The sequence below is a fragment of the Neovison vison genome, chromosome 5 (genome assembly GCF_020171115.1).
Source record: "Neovison vison isolate M4711 chromosome 5, ASM_NN_V1, whole genome shotgun sequence".
Taxonomy (NCBI): domain Eukaryota; kingdom Metazoa; phylum Chordata; class Mammalia; order Carnivora; family Mustelidae; genus Neogale; species Neogale vison.
Genome location: NC_058095.1, coordinates 46,655,893 through 46,677,595, shown reverse-complemented (window position 1 = coordinate 46,677,595; position 21,703 = coordinate 46,655,893). Strand labels below are relative to the sequence as shown.

General features: G+C 46.5%; 1 protein-coding gene and 1 pseudogene across 1 annotated transcript in view; both read left to right on the top strand.

Annotated features, from left to right (window-relative positions):
- Window positions 1-15,189, top strand: part of CALCOCO2 (calcium binding and coiled-coil domain 2) — a 28,910-nt gene extending 13,721 nt beyond the window's left edge. Inside the window, exons 3-13 of the mRNA XM_044248770.1 lie at window positions 190-292; window positions 444-577; window positions 1,595-1,720; window positions 4,884-4,972; window positions 5,812-5,881; window positions 6,707-6,829; window positions 7,093-7,179; window positions 9,660-9,755; window positions 12,075-12,210; window positions 13,564-13,592; window positions 14,125-15,189. Coding sequence (XP_044104705.1) covers window positions 190-292; window positions 444-577; window positions 1,595-1,720; window positions 4,884-4,972; window positions 5,812-5,881; window positions 6,707-6,829; window positions 7,093-7,179; window positions 9,660-9,755; window positions 12,075-12,210; window positions 13,564-13,592; window positions 14,125-14,301 — 1,170 coding nt within the window. The 3' untranslated portion in view covers window positions 14,302-15,189. The remainder of the gene's footprint in view (window positions 1-189; window positions 293-443; window positions 578-1,594; window positions 1,721-4,883; window positions 4,973-5,811; window positions 5,882-6,706; window positions 6,830-7,092; window positions 7,180-9,659; window positions 9,756-12,074; window positions 12,211-13,563; window positions 13,593-14,124) is intronic.
- LOC122907967 lies at window positions 12,953-13,078 on the top strand (annotated as a pseudogene).
- Window positions 15,190-21,703: the final 6,514 nt, after the last annotated feature.

Genomic DNA, 21,703 nt, shown 5'->3' with positions numbered 1-21,703 from the left:
TGTGAGTGCGCGCGCACGCACACGTGTGCACATGTGTGCCAATTCCTAGTTGTATCATAAGGGACTCATTCTGTTGTATTTTCAATATAAACAAATGAAAAGTAAGTGCTTTTTAAAGAGACCTCGCCCAAATAAGGGTTTTCCCCCGAGCACTTTCAGATGCTGAGTGAGAGCCTTCTGTCATTGCAGGTGGGGTGGAAGACAACCCGTGAGTATTACACCTTCATGTGGGTCACTTTGCCCGTTGACCTAAACAGTGAATCAGCCAAACAACAGGAAGTCCAGTTCAAAGGTGAGAAAAATCCTGGATCAAAGGTGTTTGAAGACAGCCCCTAAGACAAATTCCCTTGAGCTGAAGCTTTCTGGGGCAGATAAACGACTGGCAGATTTTTAGTTTTCTTAACGGACCTTATTTTGGTTTAAAAATCATGTTGTATTTTCAGCTTATTACCTGCCCAAGGATGATGAGTATTACCAGTTCTGCTATGTGGATCAGGATGGTGTGGTCCGGGGAGCAAGCATCCCTTTCCAGTTTCGTCCAGAAAATGAGGAGGACATCCTGGTTGTTACCACTCAGGTCTGTGAACATCTCACCCCCATCCTTCCTGCCAGTAAGAGTAGTAATTTCAGGATAGGGTGGAATTGGGATCAATAAAGCCTTTATTAAATGTCTTAATAGATACTATGGGGAGAAATGCATACAGTACCCACTCAAACCTACTCAGGAATAACTTAGGAATGTTGAAAAGAATCACAACAATAAGTGGTTCCTCCTTTCTCAAAAGCTGCTGTAACTCAGTTGGCATTCAGTTATTTCCTTAACTTTGCCAGTTGCTTAATTTTGGTCATCTGCACATATTACCACCACAGTAAATTATAAGCTCCTTTGGGGAGGGACGCACCAAATATGCTTTGTATCTTTCAGTTCTGTCTTTATTTTTTTTCTTAAGATTTCATTTATTTATTCAACAGAGAGCACACAAGTGGGGGATGAGGGAGGGGGAAAAGCAGACTCCCCACTGAGGAAAGAGCCCGATGTGGGATTGAGATCTTGACCCTGTCTGAAGACAGATGCTTAACCAACTGAGCCACCCAGGCACCCCATCTCCATTCTGACACAGAGCCCATCCTACTCTGAGTATTAGATCCATTTACTTACTCAGTTATTTCACAGGACACCCTCTTTCCGTCCAGCACTGTGGTAGGCAGTGAAGAATCAATTAAATCACTTGGCTCTCTTGGCCTCTAGGAGCTAAGTCCATTAGGAGAGACAAACAGTAGTAAGTGTTTGCAAGAAGAATCTACATTCTTCTGTTATTCCACCTTTTAACTCTTTATGGTCTTAATTTTGTTTGTCTTTCTTTCTTGGTAATGACAGGCTCAATGTTGCAGTTATATGGACGTGCCTCCATTATCCCCTACCCTACATACTGAGCAGGTGCTCCCATTCAGGGGACACAGATGTCGCCGTTATGAGTGGGAATCCACCAGACCCTCAGCATCCCAGCCCATGGGAATGTTCCACTAGAGGGACTTGAATATTTTATCAAGCTATAAAGGGTCAAATATGAATTCATGGGATGCTCTTTCGTAGGGTGAAGTGGAAGAAATTGAGCAGCACAATAAGGAGCTCCGCAAAGAAAACCAGGAGCTGAAGGACAGCTGCGTCGGCCTCCAGCAGCAGAACTCAGACATGCAGGCTGAGCTCCACAAGAAGGAGGTATGGCTGCTAGTGAAACACGAACCTGAAAACAAACAGACAAACAGAAAACATGAACCTGGACCACAGAGGTCAGAACTGGATGGTGTCTCTTATACAGCCTCACCTCTTTTGCTTGTGATCTTACTCCCCTATACTAATATCTTTGAATAGGCACCGTGTTAAAATTTTTATATGGATTACTTTATTTAAACTTTGGATTAGGTACTGTTATTACCCTGATTTTACAGATGAGTAACCTGAGGCTTAGAAGGGTACATAATCCCTTATATGGCTAATCTGTGATGGAGCCAGGATTCAAACCAAGCAGTCTGACTGCTGCTTCCTTATTCCTATGTAGAATGTAATCTCTTCGCTTTGGTTCGCTAGACTGTGGACCTCGAGAGAGTAGAGAGTATAAAAGCAAGGCTGCAGGTTATCCAGACTCTTTGCTACTTCTCTTTTGAAACATCCTTCCAGTTAACAGGTGGCAATTGAGAGTTGATAATGCAAGGAGCTTTAAAGAAGAGAGTCTTCTCTTGGGACTATAAACTAATTACACTGAGGTCGTACCTTATAAGTTCCAGAACATGCAAACCTTGGCAGTCACCATCTGTAGAGCCCTTGATATACAGGTGAGCAAACTGAGACCCCAAGGAGAGTGGAAGAGGTCAGGTTAGTGATCACACTGGGCTGGGACCCACTTCTCTTGTCTCCTAGACAGACTGTTTTTTAATACATTGCTGTCACACAAATGCCTTGTGTGATATCCTCAGCCCTGGGCTGGTTGAGAAGTGTGGGTAACAGGTCCAGGCTAGAGATCTGGCCTCTTCCAGGCAGTTAGATAACAGGTGGCAGAGGTATAATTCACAGTCTGTCTGTCAAGAACCAGTATCTGGCCACGAGCCCTACAGCTCACCTGCCAGGTTCTAGCCAAGGAATCAAAGGGTCTGGCTTCTCGAGTTAGCTCTCCTGCCGATTTGCTACTAGTTATGATAACACAAGCCAGTATTTATTTAGTACCTACTATGTGTACTGTTAGCGAGGCACTGTAATTAAGCAGATCGCTTCACTTAATCCTTAAAACCACCCAACAGCTCAGAGTTTAGGTGACTTGCCCAATGTTAAAGTCAGCTCATGACTTTGAAAGGAGCTTGGATTTGACCTCAGACTTTTCTGATATTAAAACCCATGTTTTGGGGCACCTGGGTGGCTCAGTGGGTTAAAGCCTCTGCCTTTGGCTCAGGTCATGGGTCCTGGGGTGGAGCCCCGCATCAGTTCTCTGCTCAGTGGGGAGCCTGCTTCCCTCTCACTCTCTGCCTGCCTCTCTGCCTACTTGTGATCTCTGTCTGTCAAATAAATAAATAAACTCTTTTTTAAATAAATAAAGCCATGTTTTTAGGAATTAAAATTAAAAACAAGAATGGGGAAGAAAACGCATGTGTTTTAGAGCCAGGACCATTCACTGGTTAAGAACCCCGTCTTTGGAGTCACACAGACTTGTTCTCCCACTTAATGTCTGATGAAGCAGGGGAAATTTTTTAACATCTCTGAACTTCAGTTTCCCCTTTCTATAAAAGTATTGCTGATATTTGTTTTCTGAGAGACTAGTACACGCATGTTCATAACACCATCTTTCCCAACAGCTAAAGGGAGGAGGCAGGTGTCCAGTGACAGATAGAAGGATACACGTTGTTTGGCATGTAGATAACAATGGACTGTTATTCAGCTTTAAAAAGGAAAGAATTTCTGACACATGCTACTAAATGGATGAACACCAAGGACATTAGCTGGGCAAAATGGGTCAGACACAGGGAAACAAATAGCATGTGATCCCACTCAGGAGGTACCTGGAGTAGCCAGCTTCGCAGACACAGGAAGTAGAGTAGTAGTTGCCGGGAGAGGGGGTGGGTGGGGAGAACAGGGAGTCAGTGTTTTCACAGGACAGAGCTTTGGCTGTACACATGAAAATAGTTCTGTGGGTGGTTATAGGACCAGTCGTACAACAGTGTGCATGTACTTAATGCCGCTGAACTAGGGGCTTAAAGTTGATGAAGGTGGGAAATTTTATGTACATATTCCTACAATTTCTTTAAATTATTTTTTAAAAGGATGATAAATGTATAAATCTTGGAGCTAAAAGCAGGGAGTTGTTATTGATGCACGAGGCTGGCTTTGGTGCAGAATGGAGTTGGGGGAAAAAAGCAAATGTATAGCCTAGTGGCAGGGCTGCCAGCCGCCTGTGGCTCTCGAACACTTGAAACATGGCGTTTTGTGATGCACCGTAAACATAAAGGGTATATCGGATTTTGAAGACGTATTATGAAAAAAGTTAAAATATTTCCCTCTTATTTACATATTGAAACAATATTTTAGATATATTGGGTTAAATGTACTATTAGTAAAATTAAGCGTAGCTGTTTCTTGTTGCTTTTTATTTTCATATATTTACTTTTTTTTTTTTTAAAGATTTTATTTATTTATTTGACAGAGATCACAAGCAGGCAGAGAGGCAGGCAGAGAGAGAGGAGGAAGCAGGCTCCCCGCTGAGCAGAGAGCCCGACGTGGGCCTCGATCCCAGGACCCTGAGATCATAAAGGTTTTATTTATTTAACAGAGAGATCACAAGTAGGCAGAGAAGCAGGCAGAGAGAGAGGGGGAAGCAGGCTCCCTGCTGAGCAGAGAGCCCGATGTGGGGCTCGATCCCAGGACCCTGAGACCATGAGCTGAGCTGAAGCCAGAGGCTTACCCCACTGAGCCACCCAGGCACCCCTCTTTTTGCTTTTTAAAATGTGGCTCCTAAACTTGAATTACATATGCGGCATCCATGAACTTCTTGGCCAGCACCTTTCCAAGAGAAAACCCACTTTATTTCATTTGCTGCTGTGTCCGTAGTGCAGGAACAGTGCCTCATATGCGCTCGTTAAATATTTGTTTACTGAGTTAATGGACAAATACAAGCTCCAGTGGAAGAGAAATTAAGGTGAATGCATTGCTTGGAGAAAATAGATTAAGAACAGTTTAATATGGAAACCCCTTTCCTTGGATATTTCATTCACCGTCGTGTCATGACATTGAATAAGGGCCTGACATGCAGTAAATGCTCAATAAATACATGTCAGCTGGCCTCGGTACTAAAAAGTGACTTAGAAATGGTCTGTTCCTTTGATGTCTCAATCTGCAGGAGGAGCTGGAAACTCTAAAGGGCACCAATAAGGAACTGGAACAGCAGCTGAAGGCGCAGAAGGACCACTGGGAGACCGAGCTGCTCCAGTGAGTGATTCCCAGAGGGGGGATCTGCTGTGTTCCCGGGTGTCACAGATGAGATCTCCAGAGCTCGTTAGATAGTCTTCCTGTTACGGCAGTGATAGGTGCGATTCTAGGTTGGAGCATTAGTATCCGAATGGTAAGGTAAAGTAACCTGAATTCAGGTATTAATGTGAAATGTCCAGTACATGTGGCTTGAGGTCAGGAAGCCAAGAAAGGACTGAAGAAGAATGGATTTTTTTTTTTCCAATTTATTTATTTTCAGAAAAACAGTATTATTTTTTCACCACACCCAGTGCTCCATGCAAGCTGTGCCCTCTATAATACCCACCACCTGGTACCCCAACCTCCCACCCCCCCGCCACTTCAAACCCCTCAGATTGTTTTTCAGAGTCCATAGTCTCTCATGGTTCACCTCCCCTTCCAATTTACCCAAAAGCACATACCCTCCCCAATGTCCATAACCCTACCCCCCTTCTCCCAACCCCCCATTTGGATTTTTTTTTTAAAGCTGGTGTTTTGTTTTATTTTTAAAGATTTTATTTTATTTATTTGACAGTCAGATCACAAGTAGGCAGAGAGGCAGGTGGCGGGGGGGGGGGGGGGGAAGCAGGCTCTCTGCCGAGCCGAGAGGCCAACCCGGGGCTCGATCCCGGGACCCTGAGATCATGACCAGAGCCGAAGGCAGAGGCTTTAACCCACTGAGCTACCCTGGCACCCCAAAAAGAAAGGATTTTAAACTAATTCCACAGCCTTAGGGCCAAGGCAGCCTTCACTCATTGAAGGCCCAGGGGATCTGACCCGGAATCAGCCTATCCTTCACGCAGTCCTCTTCTCCTCCACAGACTGAAAGAACAAAACCAGAAGATGTCCTCAGAAAATGAGAAGGTGGGAGTCCGAGTGGATCAGCTCCAGGTGGGTAACGCCAGACCTTTGCCAAAGTGTGTCATCTTACCCTGCCCGTGCTGCTCCGTGAGTTCCGCTGTGGGGGTGCCTAATGGTCAAAGCGCTAGTCTGCAGGTTCACAGAGTTTTCTGTTCTGGACCCCCCACACACACACACACACACACATACCATTACTCTTAAAGTCCTGGCCCTCAAGAACTGAATAATTCATTCAGTTTATATTTATCATGAATTCTTAAGATGGAGCACTGTCAGCTCTACCACTGCTTTTCTTTCTTTTTTTTTTTTTTTTTAAGATTTTATTTATTTATTGGACAGAGAGAGATCACAAGTAGGCAGAGAGGCAGGCAGAGAGAGAGAGAGGAGGAAGCAGGCTCCCTGCCAAGCAGAGAGCCCGACGCGGGGCTCGATTCCAGGACCACTGGGATCATGACCTGAGCCGAAGGCAGAGGCTTAACCCACTGAGCCACCCAGGCGCCCCTACCACTGTTTTTCTTAACTTTTTTTCTTTTAGCTACAAAATCTCTTCAAAGTCTTTCTCAAAAGCCTAGAATGAAAAAAAAAAAAAAAGCTGGAATGTAAAGCAGATATCAGATGAATCACTATTGGTTTTAGGAAGCTGTGCCTTAAAGAGGGGTGTGTTGACTTTTCCTCATTTGAGTCTTAGGCGCAGGGTGTGAGGGAGAGCTGAAAAGTGGGTGTTCTAGGGATATTTGGCAGTCAGGCGTTGCCAAGGAGTACGCATTTCTTTGTGTGAGTGTACATTAAACAGCATTGTTACTGTTCAGTTTTCTTCCTTTTATATCTTGATTATATTCGCTGTTTTTGCTTTAGGCCCAGCTGTCAACCCAAGAGAAAGAAATGGAGAAGCTCGTGCAGGGAGATCAAGATAAGACAGAGCAGTTGGAACATCTGAGGAAGGAGAATAGCCAGCTCCTCCTCACTTTGGCTCAACAGGTAGAGTCACAAATGGAACCAACATTTTTAGGCATTCGCGAGAAAATACGTACATGGTTCTTTGTTTACTCTGTCACATACGCCGACCATTGGTGGCTGTGGGAAAGGTCTCAGAGGAAGCCATCTGAGATGAGGGAGCTTATGGCTCTTCTCAGAAACCTAGGAAAAGACTTGCTTCTCTCTCTGCCGGCTGCTCGCTCATTAGCTCACGTGCGCGTGCCTGTGCTGGCCCAGCAGTGGTCCTGACATCTGTTTTTGTGCAGAGGGAGCACCAGAAGAAGATGGAGCAGACAGTAGAGGAGATGAAGCAGGAAGCAGCAGCTGCCAAGAAGAAACAGCAGCAGTTAACGGCACGTCTGTCTTTGGATGGCTTTGTGGGAGGGAGCCTGCGGGAAGGAAGGGATGGGTCTATTTTCAGGTGGCAGAAAGGATAAAAAAGACAGAGGAGAATAGCGTTTACCACTGGACATCATCCCAGACGGAAAGAGAATTTGTCATTTGCAAAACGTTGAAGAAGGAGAGGTGGCCATTCCTACTGTGTGATGAATGGCGGAGGGGGATTGAAAGTACTTCGTGACAGGTTGTCCAGTAGAGCCTTGAGCCAGGAATCACCCAGAGTCACCCCTACCCCTTTCTTATCATGGGGGCAGACAAATGAATAATGATAAAGTCAAGCTCTATGGTTAGAAAATATTACAGCAATCAAAATTTTTGTTACGATTAATATAATATTAGCAATTATCATTCTAAATTCTTCCGAGCTATAGTAATGTAGTAGTGAAAGCCTAATTGATAAATTTCTAGAATAGCTTGTTGGAAAAGAGGCCTCGTGGTGATGACGGGTGCCAGGAAGCCCCATTTTCTGAATTTCGCAAGGGTATGAGAAATCCTGCTGTCTGGAGGATATCCAGCTGTTGGGATAAGTCATATCATTCACTCCCTTGGCCATTACTCAGTCAGCTAGAGGCATCCCTCCCATATGTAAGCTACTAGATACCATCGCATGAAAAAGAGGAGAACAAAGTTAGAAAAGCAGCTGCTCACAGGTTGAGTTTGGCCCAGAGAAACGTGTTATTTAGCCTAGATGGTGTTTTTCAAAAATCGAATTGGTTGCCACATCTAAAAATGGGAACACTTCCCATTTAAAAAAAAAGTGTATTTCTAGCTTCTTGAAAACTTGGGCTCTGGCAGCCCAGAGCCCCCATTCCCGCACAGCAGCAACGCCCAGCCTGCGTGGCTACGGCTCCCTCTAGACGGGCCCCATGTTCTCCACTCCCCTACTGCCTCTACCGGCCCCCGTGGCCTTCACCTCCGCCTCTCAGCGATGTCACGGGCCTGGCCCCCACCAGCACACCGCAGCTCGTGGCCTCTGCTGTAGCGAGAAATCACTATTTCACATAAGCTGCCGCCCTTCAAAGGTTTGAACCTCCTTGTGGCAGGTAGGGGTTTCCTGGGTTTCTGTGGCCTATTTTTCAAGACCCAGGGGCTCGATTCTTGATTCCTCACATACCCAGAGCGCCCCTCACTGTGAGGACTGTGTATCTTATGCTTCAGGCGCCTAGGAGCAAGAAAACAGCAGTGGAGGAGCAGTTAGTACAAGAGGTGGAGCGCCTAAAGGCAAAGGTAGAGGCCGGGAAAGCCTGTTGCTTAGAGAAGTACAAAGAGTGTCAACGACTCCACAGGCAGATCAGGAAACTCAGGGCAGCTGCGCAACTGGTAGGTGCCAGAGCTCAGGGGGCCCAGGAAGCCAGGGGTGTGAAGGTCTGCGGTTCCTAGACCAAAGCCCAGAGGACTGCCCATCCTCATTGAGGAGAAACACTTCTCTTCCTGTTAAAAAGAGGAGGGATGAAGTGTGTGGCCAGAGACCAATCTGGGGGTCCCCGGAAGTAGAGGCCCCCGTCCAGCCATGGGTCTCAGGGAAGGTGGTGGTAACCATTGAGCAGGTTTCTGTGCAGACTCAGATAGCCCTTTCTTATTTCTGCCTTTTGAGGAAGTGAAGCAGGACCCGAAGAGCCAGCAAGAGCCCATGGGGATGGGGAGCCAGGAGCCTGCAGTCAGCCCTGTCATCCGGTAGCCCCTCTCGCATTCCTACCTCAGGGTCGGCTAGAAGCGCACAGCAGTTTGGGCACCAGCGTTCAAATAAAAAATCTTGGAAAAAAAAAAAACCACAACTAGTAGGATTAGCTTAAGTGTGTCTGTGAGGTATGTGCACGTGTCTGTCTGTAGGTAGGAGATGGGAAGCACGGACGCATGCCTGCCAAGTGTGGGGTTTATGAAGTTAGGTCCACCTGTCACAGCGGGACGCCCAAGGCCTCAGTCCAGGGTCCTTGTAGCCTTGGATAAGTGCCTTCCGAGGTTCCTTGTTCCTCAGTGTTAACTTTGAGTCCAGATGTCTGTCCTCACTGGGAGGACGTCCCATCAACCTAAGTCCCTCACGCTACATTGAGTGAGGTGTTTATTCCAGACCAAGATGCTTGTTTCCATGGTTGGGTGCCCTTAAATAGGGCTCCGGTTAGCCCTAATTCTGATAAGTCAGTCTTGGGGCTTTCCCCAAGTCCGTCTTTGTGACTTGTCCCCTCTTTGGTCACTTTCACGACCAGCTTAACCAAAAGACATCAGCATCTCTGATGCCGAGCCAGGCCTTCAGGCATTTTGTTAAACCACGGCATCACCTCCACCGTGCGCCCTCCGCACCCCCCAGCTGCCTTCTCCCCACCTCAGTCCCACCGCGTGGGGAAACCAGACCCTCTGCAGGCCCCTTGTGGTACCCTACCCTGGATCCAGATTATAGTATGTGAGCCTAATCCTAACCAGTTTTTGTTATTGACAGGATGAGAACTTGGGCCTGTCAGAAACACTGAATGAGAACAAGATCGTATGTAATGTTCTACAGAGAGAGAAGGAGAGATTGGAAAGAGAAAACGACGTGAGTGTGTACAACAGGGTAGAAAGTCCAAGGTGTTTTGTTCTGTTTAAAGATTTTTTTTTTTAAAGATTTTATTTATTTATTTGACAGACAGATCACAAGTAGGCAGAGAGGCAGGCAGGAAGAAAGAGGAGGAAGCAGGCTCTCCGCGGAGCAGAGAGCCCAATGCGGGGCTTGATCCCAGGACTCTGGGATCATGACCTGAGCTGGAGGCAGAGGCTTTAACCCACTGAGCCACCCAGGTGCCCCTAAAGATTGATTTATTTATTTTAGAGCGAGCGAGCATGTGGTGGGGAGGAGCAGAGGGAGAGGGAGAGAGAGAATCTTAAGCAGACTGCACGCTGAGCACAGAGCCCAATGTAGGGCTCTTTCTCACGACCCTGAGATCATGACCTGAGCTGAAATCAAGAGTCGGCTGCCTAACTCACTGAGCCACCCAGACGGCCCTGGAAACCCCAAGGTTTTAAGGAGCAGGAGGAGGGTGACCCAGACATGTGGTGATTAACAAGTTAAGTAAAAGAGCCCTTTCTGGGACTGTGGGTGAAACCATTGTTCCTACGAGTAAATTTAATCTAGTCCTCATCTACCACGAACCCTCTCTTGGTTCTGTAACTGAAACTTGTTTGTCTGGCAGTAGTCAGCTTGAAAGGAACACCTGGACGGAAGATCTGTCTTAATTCATTTTGCTCTTAACTCCCCACCTGTTGTAAGTATTGTCTTTGCAGGATAATATCCGATGTCATTTCTAGGCTAGCTAAGGGACCCCTTTCCTTCAGCGTGACTTTTTCCTTTTCTTCTGCTTCCAGACCAGGGCAGTAGTGACGGCCTGTGCCTGCCCTGGACCCGTGGTCGGCTCCTAATAAAATGCTCTGCATTCGTTCCCTCACTCATTCATACCTTCCTTTATTCATTCATTCATTGATCCAGGCAGTATTTATCTTCTGCTGTGGGTTAGACACAAGCTATTCTTGGCTGATTGAGGATGATGGCAGCAAATAAAGAAGCTGCACCTCGGGGCGCCTGGCTGGCTCAGTTGGAGAAGCGTGTGACTCTTGATCTCGGGGTTGTGAGTTCAAGCCCCATATTAGGTATAGAGATTATTAAAAACAATAAATAAAAACTTTAAAAAAAAAAAAAACTACTTAAAGGCACTTTCCTGCCCTTGCATCAAAGTCAGGTGTCCCAGCACTCTGGCTTATGCTCCTAGAGCTACACCTGCCACGGTTCTCCAGCTCGCCCCGCTCTCTAAGCCTTCAGGGCTGTGCCTCCAAGTGATCATCTCTAGCTTTGACTATGTCATTTATACCAATGCCTTTCAGCATTGTAGGGGCCTTAGGAGTCTGTTTCCGTCACCTTTATCCTCTTGATTTAGATAAACAGAGCTTAACTTTGAAATCTCTATTTTCCGGCACCTGGGTGACTCAGAGGGTTAAAGCTTCTGCCTTTGGCTCAGGTCATGATCCCAGAATTCTGGGATCAAGACCCACATCGGGCTCTTCTGCTCAGCGGGGAGCCTGCTTCCTCCTCTCTCTCTGCCTGCCTCTCTGCCTACTTGTGATCTGTATCTGTCAAATAAAATCTTTAAAAAAAAAAAAAATGAAAAAAAAATCTCTATTTTCTGGAATAGTCTGATGGGGCGGTGGGAGGGAGGGAAGAGGACACACACAATTGGCAACAGGGAGGAAAAGAGCTGATATTTGAAAGCTTTGTTAAGAGCTATAGTAAAGCCCTCTTAAGATATGAAGAGGGAGTTTACTTTTTTTTCTAAGAACTTTCAAAGTGCAGTCTGTCCTCCATGTCGCTTATTTTGTCTCATTCTCTCATCCCCCCACCCTTCCTCCTTTCACTCTCTCTGTTGGTATAACCCTTTGAAAGGATAAAACACGAAGAAGGGAAAATTGTATCAGATGAATATTCCATTGTGTAAGACAATTATCCTAGGAAAGAAACTAAAAGAAGCATTTTGCTCTCGGTAATGTGCAGCAGCTTCGACCTTCATATAGGTCCCGCCCCCTCATCTGTGCACACAGCGTTTGTACCCCATCTCGGTTGGTATATATTGAGAGACTTAAAATTCTTTTTTGCAATTAATTGAAACAAAATTCAGTATACACTTAAGTTCAAGAGTAAAGAACTCAGATCTTCCGAGTGCGGAGGCTACTACTTCCCCATTAGAATTACGACTTGTCGGTTCCTGGGATTCTCCAGCGCCACACTGTTCATGGAGAAGTACCCGTAACGGGCATCCCCTAGCCAGTTGCTTGTGGCCCTTCTTTGTTGTTGTCTTCCAACGTGTGTCTCTGAACATTCTCTCCCTAGCTTTTGAAGAGGGAGAACAGCAGATTGCTGAGTTACATGGGTCTGGATTTTGACTCTCTGCCCTATCAAGCGCCTACTTCGGATCAAGGAGGTGATGGACAAAATCCAGGACTTGTCTATGGAAACCCATATTCTGGTAAGATAACTGCCGTTTGAGCTAGAAGGCCCTTGCTTGCATCCCTTTCCCCCACTAATTTTTTTTTTCTTTTTTGTGGTCTGAGATGCTAATTAAGACCAGTCTCATTGTTAAGACTTGCTGGGCAGAAGCCGAGGACCCAATAGAAAGATTGCCAGGCGAGAAGTGTTAATTGAGAAATAAATCTGAATCTAGAAGACGCAAATCAGATCATTCGCCTAGAGGCAGCAGACACAAATTGAGTCCCGTGGCTATATTCCAAATATATAAATCAGAGAAATGTGTCTGTGTAGAAGATATACACATACAAAGCTGAGGAAGCTAATTAAGGTTTGGAAATGGAAGCGTAAGAGGTGGGGTATGCCGCCCAGGAATGGGCAGTTAGGGCAACCTCTCGATGGCCTGACCCAGGGTAGCAGGAATGTGCCCCACAGAGAGCCCGGGGTGGTTTAGAGGACAGGAAATGGGGATGAAAACTAGTCTTGTCACTCAAGGATGGAGGGTCAGATTGTTCTTGCCAGAGACGAGGGAACAGGGAACTTTTCCTCTTTTGTCTCCAAAAGTGGTAGAAGACCTCGTGTCCTTTTCTTGGACAGTGTAAAGCAGTCATGTTCTCCTTGGAGTCACAGTCAAATCTTTACAGAAGGCAGGAGTATACATTTATTTTCTCTTTAAAAATATTTTTAAGCATTTTCATTTAAAAATATCAGTTTATGTGGCTTCAGTCTTAAAATCTATTCTCAGCTTTGCACAGTGGCAGTATCGTAGCCAATGAGGTTTATCCGAGGCGCGATTGTTGCTAATTGAAAATCTATTCTCAGATTGTTTTCTTATTCTTATTAAATTGTGACTTTTTTTTTTTTTAAGATTTTATTTATTTATTTGACAGACAGAGATCACAAGCAGACAGAGAGGCAGGCAGAGAGAGGGAGAGGAGGAAGCAGGACCCGATCCCAGGACCCTGAGATCATGACCTGAGCCGAAGGCAGCGGCTTAACCCACTGAGCCACCCAGGCGCCCCAAATTGTGACTTTTTATTTAAATCTCATTTTGTCCATACTGAGAAGAGGTTGGGGTTGGGTTTTTTTGTTTTTTGTTTTTTTTGTTTTTCCTGATTCTGTAGCATAAACATGGCTATCGAAAGTCTTATTTCATTATTTTTTCCTCTTTTCCCTTCAGCATTGACCTAGATCCCCTCTATCAGCAGTTAATGGTACACAGGAGAGAGAGAGTCAGAGGCAGTGGGGAGAAAGGGAAACGAAGGGAGTTATAGAAACCAGCTAATAGATCACAGCTGGAGAATCCAGGGATGGTATTTCTCTCATTGAATGAAACCTTTTTTATGATCCTCAGGTATCCAGGAAAGTTCGGCCCCAGGCCTGGTAAGTATGCGAATCTGGAGACTGCCCACATCAGATCCTTGAAAAGTGCCCCTTCCTGCTCCAGTTCATGGGAGAACCCTAGGGAGACTGGTTCATTTTGATAACTCCAGAAGTCCCCTGGATCAGCTGGGTCAAACCTCAGCTGAGGGAGCCTGTTGAGGTGGGGAGAAGAAAGCCCAGTTCGCCCGTCAGCTTTCTGCTCCTGGGACCTCCGCCTGTGAGCTGGGGTTGGCACCAGAACTAGGGAGCAGATGTGAACTAGGCAGGCAGCCCAGCAAGGTGTGTCCGCTGTCCCCTCTGGGCTGGAGGCTCTTCGAACGCTGTAACAAGTTGTAGGTCCTTTCACTCCTGGGGTAGAGAAAGCCTCAGTGTCTGTCTCCCAATGTGACTTCGTTCATTCACCCTCTACTTCTTGAGCACCTGCCATGTGCCAAGTGGTACGCCCCGTGCTGAGGATGTAACAGAACTTGAGACATGGCCTGGGGCCGCAGAGAGCTTAGACCTGTCCTGACGCCTGTGCTCTTCCTCCCAGCTCGCCATCAAGAGATGCCCCACCTGCAAGTCAGACTTCACTGATGACATTTTCGATCACACCTTGGAGCAGCAGCGCATGCAGACCCTGTGTCTGAATTGTCCAATCTGTGACAAGAGCTTCCCAGCAACAGAGAAGCAGATCTTCGAAGACCATGTGTTCTGCCACACTCTCTAAGTGTCCCAGACGCGTGGATCTATACTGTGCATCGATTTTTATAGAGTAGAACCTATAGCTTCTACTTAGAGCTCTGACCCACGATCCTGCCTAACATGAAATTCCTAGGGATTTAATCAATCCTGGGGCCCTACGGGTGGAGTCGGAGTCATGGTGATTATCTGCAGAGTAGTGGCGAGGGCTGTCACTTCCATCCCTGTGGGTTACTACCTTTTAAATCCCATAACTAGCTGCACCATCCTCACGTCTGGTGCCCCGCCTTCTGCAGGTCTCCAGTACAAGGGCCCTGTACAAGCAATCGAGCTGGCCCTTTTACAACAGGCTTGACTTGAGTACTAAGCAGTTCATTTCCAAGTTGTCCCAGTGCCCTTCAAGGTCAGGCCTTGAGTGTGTTCATTGTCGGTTCCCAGTCTTAACCGTGCGGCTGGTGATCGAGCAGAGGTTGAGAATTTCTGCTGCCTCCTCAGGTCTCTCTCTCCCACTGATTGCATTAAACTAGCCACAGATGCCACGGCAGAGAACTCCGACATCCCAGTGGGATACCAAAGGTTTCTCATCTTGACTTCTCAGCGCCCAGCCAGAAGCATTTTATTCCTGAACTATAGACACAAAGTATTTCACTCACAGAAAGCCTTCTCTCTCTCTGGATACCTCTGTTTGGCATTTTCTACTCTTCGATCTTTCCTGTGCACATAACTGCACATAACCTTTATTGTAAGTCCGTCCTTAATGATTAGTAGGACTTGTTAGAAACTGTCGGGGTCTGCAACTTTCTGAGCAGGTGAGTTTGACTATGGATAAGTCAGAATAAGAACTATTGTTAATCTCTTTAATACTAAAAATAAACTCGTCCTATCTCGGGGACATTGTTCATTTTAAACTGGGTAATTGGGCTTTCTGGTCCTTTGTTTTAAGCGTCTGAGAAAAGGGGAACCAACAGGCTAGTGGGAATTGTAGAGCCCACTAGTCGATTTCACTTGTCTTAACTAGTCAACAAGACTGTCCTGGCAGTGACCTGGAGATGGAGAGGAAGGTGGTGGAACATTCGTTCGAGCAGTCTGGAGCCCTGGCTGCTTGCTCGAACCTTCCACGCACTTTGTGAAAGGGGTCAGTGTGCGTTTGGGAACGCTTTATGATCTAGGTTCAATTCCCTCCATTCAGATCTGCCTAATAGAACGATAAGAAAGAAATTCCATTTTCTCACCACCACCCCCAACTCCCCACCCCCCACCTCGGGATTGAACAAATGGAAATGACTCCAGGAAGTCAACCAGCTGGCCACTCGAGAGACTTCTGCAGAAACTTCTGAATGATGTAAACCATGATGTCACAAATAAGGTTGAGTCAACTTCCTTCTGGGGCTTTCCCTGATGTGAGTTATGCCCTAGACTAGCTGTCTAGTATTGTCCTAGTCATGGTTCCTTGTCTTCATTTCTCCTTTGATAAAATGAAGATGAAACTACACTCCTCCGGGGGCTTCTGGGCGGCTCAGCTGGTTAAGTGTTTGACTCTTGATTTCGGCTCAGATCATGATCTCTAGGTCCTGAGATCAAGCCCTGCCATTGGGCTCCACACTCAGTGGGGCATCTGCTTGGAGATTTTCTCCCTCTGCCCCTTGCCTGTGCTCCCTCATTCTCAAAATCTTAAGAAAAGAAACCACTCCCCCTCCTCCTCTATCACCTCACGGAGATGTCTCTTGGACTCAAGGCTTTTGCCCCTTAAGAATCCTGTGGCATTAAGACTAACTCCAGTAGGTGCGCCTGGATGGCTCAGTTGGTTAAGCCACTGCCTTTGGCTTAGGTCATAATCCTGGAGTCCCGGGATTGAGTTCCGCATCGGGCTCCCAGCTCTGTGGGGAGTCTGCTCCCCCTGACCACCTCCCCTCTCATGCGCGCTCTCTCTCAAAGTCTTTAAAAAGAAAAAGAAGAAGAAAAAAAAAAGACTACAATACAGAAATGTGATGGGGAGATGGTACCACTGTTTTCCTGGCAGACACCCTCCCTCCCTGCAGAATTGCTGCTGCTCCCCAGATCGGTCCAGTGAAGAAGTGCAGTTTCATTTATTTCGTACTCGTCAGCTCTTAATTAAGCACATGAATGGAGAAGAGCAGCGGTGCACATAATCCGAATGAGTGAATACCATTTTCTGGTGAATTACCGACCCCTTTGCCCCCGCTACCCTGAGGGTTACCGTGATTATCAACAGCAGCAGGAGCCCTTCCACAGGCTTGGTTTAAAAACCCGAGTGTTAATGATCCTTTTTGCTGGATGTAAAACAAAGCATCTTTAACCACTGTTCATTATCCCCAGCTGCTCTTACCAAGGCTTTGAAGGGGAAATTCTGCTCCAGGCAGCTCTTAGCGAAAGGAAACAATCATTCTTCTATAATCCACTCCTCACCCCAGCCTCCTTCTGCTAACCTCCTCGCACCCACACATGTTACGGCTGTAAAATACCTGCAGAAAGGAGCAGGAAGGTGTGGGAGCAAACCACATGTGCCTAAATTGGATTTTAGCATTTTTGTATTTACGCAACAAGCTTTCCTTCCTCATTCACCACTTCTAGGTTTAATATTAAAACATTTTTGCATTACTTACACACTCAAGTGACGGGCAGTAGGGGAAAAGTCAGCCAGGCACTCTGTGTGTGTGTGTGTGTGTGTATGTGAGTGAGAGAGAGAGAGAGAGGTGAGAGGAAGCGAATTAAAATCAGAAAAGGGAGGGGCGCCTGGTGGCTCAGTGGGTTAAGCCGCTGCCTTCGGCTCAGGTCATGATCTCAGGGTCCTGGGATCGAGCCCCGCATCGGGCTTTCTGTTTGGCAGGGAGCCTGCTTCCCCCCCTCTCTCTGCTTCTCTGCCTACTTGTGATCTCTCTCTGTCAAATAAAATCTTAAAAAAAAAAAAAAAATCAATAAAGAGAGTTGGCAAGATATTCTGGAAGCCTAACGCCCCCCTCGCCAGAACACCTGTAGCTTCAGCCCTTTTCCTTGGTCTTGCTAAAAATCGGGATGACATGAAACGGCCTTGTTGTTTCAACATCCTTCCCCTGCGATTTGGGTGATCTTCGGCAGCGGCAGTGGACCACAGCGAGCTCAGCTCTAACATGGTCTCCTAGCAACAAACGGTAATGAGATGCCAGGCCCGGCCTGAGAGATGCAGACTGCCACCCAGGAAAAAGCAAACTGCCCTCAACATGGGGATCTGACCCAGAGACCCCCAACTGCCCAGAGGTAACCGACAACGGGCCACAGACGCTGGGCCACCAGGCCCAGCCTTCTCAGTGGCTCTCATGTAAATATTAATACTTTGTCTCTGCACGCATGCTTCCTAGTTCAGACTATGTTCATATATTCCACATATACTTTAGTAATCTCTGAAGCAGACAGCTATTAACTCCCATTTTTATAGATGAATAAGTTGGAACCTGGATAAATAACTTGCTAAAAGTTGGAACAACCCAAATGTCCCTCAGTCGATGAATGGATAAATAAAATACAGTATATCTAGAAGATGAGATATTATTTGGCAAAAAAAAAAAAAAAGATTGAGGGGTATCTGACTGACTCAGTCAACGGAGCGTGTGATTCTCAATCTCTGGGTTGTGATTTTGAGCCCCACATTGAATGTAGGGATTACTCAAAAATAAAAATTTTAAAAAGAGGCACCTGGGGGGCTCAATTGGCTAAGCAGCCAACTCTGATCTCAGTGATGTGAGTTCAAGCCCCGTGTTGGACTCCACGCTGGGCCGGGAGCCTACTTTATTTATTATTTTTTTTTAAGATTTTATTTGTTTGACAGACAGAGGTCACAAGTAGGCAGAGAGGCAGGCAGAGAGAGAGGAGGAAGCAGGCTCCCTGCTGAGCAGAGAGCCCAATGCGGGGCTCGATCCCACGACCCTGGGATCATGACCTGAGCCGAAGGCAGAGGCTAAACCCACTGAGCCACCCAGGCACCCTTGGAGCCTACTTTAAAAAAAAAAAAGGAATTGAGTAACTTGCTTCACAACATGGAAGGACCTTGAAAACATGCTAAGTGGAAAAAACCGATCCCAAAAGAACACATAGTGTGTGATTCCATTCATATGAAACGTCCAAGATAGGCAAATCTGTAGAAACAAAACAGATGAGTGTTTTCCTAGGGCTGAGGATTGGCGGGGGGTACAGGAGAGTCACTGCTCATGGGTATGGGATCTCTTTTGGAGGGTAAAGAAAAATTTATTGTGGAGTTGTTTGCACAACTCAATACACTACAAACTACTGAATTACACACTTTAAGTGGGTGAATTCTATCTCAAGTATCTCAAGTTCTATCTCAAGTATTTTTAAAAGGTTAGAGAAAGGGCGTCTGGGGGGCTCAGTCGGTTAAGCGTCTGCCTTCGGCTCATAATCCCAGAGTCCTGGGATCGAGTCCCACATCAGGCTCCTTGCTCAGTGGGCAGCCTGCCGCCCTGCCTCCCACTGCTTCTCCCCCTGCCCGGGATCTCTCTCTCTCTCTCTCTCTCTCAGTCAAATATATAAATAAAATCTTAAAAAAAAGAAAAAAGTTTAGAAAAATAACTTGTTCAAGTCATCCACCCACTGACTGAAGGTAGAATGTCTTACAGAGAAGGTAAAATGTCTTAATGTGGGCTGGGCCCACATTACCGGATTTGGTTAGAGCGTACTTATTCCAGGAGAGCCCGTTGCCACAGCAGCCTGGGGTTCTCCCCCTCTCTTGGGCTGGAAGCAAGCAGCAGCTTTGGTCATGACGGAATCATGACGAACAGGGTCAGGGCAATCATCAGTAGTCCACCATTTGGCCAGCAGCTTTAGTGCTCTCTGGGAATATCTATTCTGTGTAGATGAATGTACCCAATAAAGTTGGGGGAGAGAGTCACCAGCCACAAATTTCAGATAATCATATTAAGGGAGCCAGCCTGCTCTGCCTAATGTTATTACTTTCTCCCTGTGGAAAGAAGGAATATGACACTCCGGGGACTAAGTCTATTGTTTACTCAGTCAATCAACATTTATTAAGCACCCACAGTGTGCAGAACGAGCACAGGGCCAGGATTTAAAAAAATAGAAAATTTCTTCCCTTGAGGTAGTTGCAAGATTAATGAAAACAGTCCCTCTGTCCTCAGGGAATGCTTAAACTGCTGGGAGGGAGAGGCTCAGGGCTCAGGGGTCTCCTAACCTGATGGGGAAAAGAGACAGTCACCCACAAAAGCGATTTAAGGAGGCAAAGATAAGGGAAGTCTTCTCACAGACTGAGGACAGAAGGGCCGTGAGACCTGAGTGTTAACAAAGGTGTGACCAAGGCCCAAGTCAATGATGTCTGATAAGAGAGCTTTTGGGGACACCTGGGTGGCTCAGTCGGCTAAGCTTAAGCATCTGCCTTTGGCTCAGGTCATGATGCCAGGGTCCGTGGACCGAGTTCTGCATGGGGCTCCTTGCTCAGTCGGGAGACTGCTTCTCCCTCTCTTGCTCCTTCCTGCTTGTGTTCTCTCTCTGTCAAATAAATAAAATTTTTTTTTTTAAAGAGTGCTTTTGGGGACACCTGGGTGGCTCACTGGTTAAGTGTTTGCCTTCAGCTCAGGTCATGATCTCAGGGTCCTGGGATCAAGCTCAGCGGGAAGTTTGTTTCTCCCTCTGCCTGCCACTCCCCCTGCTTGTGCTCTCTTGCTCCCTCTCGCTCTTGCTCTCCCTCTGGTAAATAAATAAACACAATCTTTTTAAAAATATATATTTTATTTATTTGACAGAAAGCACAAGCAGAAGGAGCTGCAGGCAGAGGGAGAGGGAGAAGCAGGCTCACCTCTGAGCAGGGAGCCTGATGCGGAGCTCGATCCCAGGACCCTGGGATCATGACCTGAGCCAAAGGCAGATGCTTAACCTACTGAGCCACCCAGGTGCCCTAAGTAAAATCTTTAAAAAAAAAAAAAAAAAAAGACACAGGATGGAATATTACTCAGCAATAAAAAGGAACAAACTTGGATCCATGCAAAAACTTGACTGAAGTCTCCAGAGAATTGTGCTAAATTTGCAATACATTTTACATTACATGCTTTATGTTTCCTTTACTTAACACTCTTGGCTTCAACATTAGAGAGACAGAGACTAGACCAGTGATTGCTGGGGCTCAGCTGCAGCTAGGTTCAGAAGGAAAGGGAAGGGGGGGATGGTCTGAAGGGCTAGGCCAGGGGTCCTTGTGGTGACAGAGCTGCACCGTGCCCCTGCTGGTGGATAAGAAACCTCCACGCAATACACTTGCACGAAACTACACATGAATGAGAACCAGTAAACTGGGACATCTCAGTTGACTGTCGGGTGGTATCCGTGTCAATATCCCAGTTGTGAGATTAGACCAATGTTTTCCAAAATGTTGGGGGAAACTGCATAAGGGGTACATAGGATCTCTCTGTACTGTTTTCTGTAACTGGCCTGCGAATCTACAATTACCTCAAAATTAAAAGTGTTATTTTAAGGGGGGGCACCCAGGTGGCTCAGTTGTTAAGGGCCTGCCTTCAGCTCAGGTCATGATCCCAGAGTCCTGGGATCGAGCCCTCTCTCACCGTTTCTCTCCCTGTCAAATAAATAAATAAAATCTTTTTTTTTTTTTAAATTTTAAAAATTTAACAAAAGAACAGGAGCTTCGAGAGAGCAGGTTGGGATGAAGGAATTGCTGCCGTCCATGTGATGAGAGCACAGTGTCCTCTGCGGGGCACAGGAAGAGAGGAGGCTGGAAAGAAGGTCCAAACCAGTCCGGGAAGGGCTTTGTGTCCCATTCCGAGGAATAAGGTGGGCTTGGTCTTAACAGAGGCAGGAGAGAGCTTTTGAGATTTTTAATAGGGGAATGATGTAATCGAGTTTGTCTTCTAGAATGATCCCTGTGGTGTGGTTCTGGGTTGTACAAACCCTGTGGAGAATGAATGGGGTGGTAGAGATAGGAAGCAGGGGAAGCCTGGAGGAAGAAAGACCAGTTAGGAGACTACTCCCTGCGGTGGTTCCTGAGTACAGCCAGGGCCTGGACCAGATTAGAGATACACAAGGGGGCAAAACCAGAGCTGTTCAAGGAGTTGAAATCAACAGGATTTGGGGGAGCCTGTAGATGCCAAAGAATGGGGGTGTGTTAATTTCCTAGGGCCGCCATAACAGATGAACACTAACCGGATTCCTTATAGCAACAAAATTATTCTCTCACCCTTCAGATCCCGGAGGCCCTTGGATGTTTAAAACCAGGGCGGTGTTGGCAGGGCCGCTCCCTCCAGAGGCTGTCGGGGACAGTCTGTTCTTTCAGCAGCTGTTGGCATTCCTCGACTTGTGGCTTCATTCGATGTCTGCCTCCATGCCCCTAGTTCCTCCCCAGTGTGTGTGCTCTGCATGTCTCTTGAGGACACTTATCATTGGATTTTGGAGTCACTTGA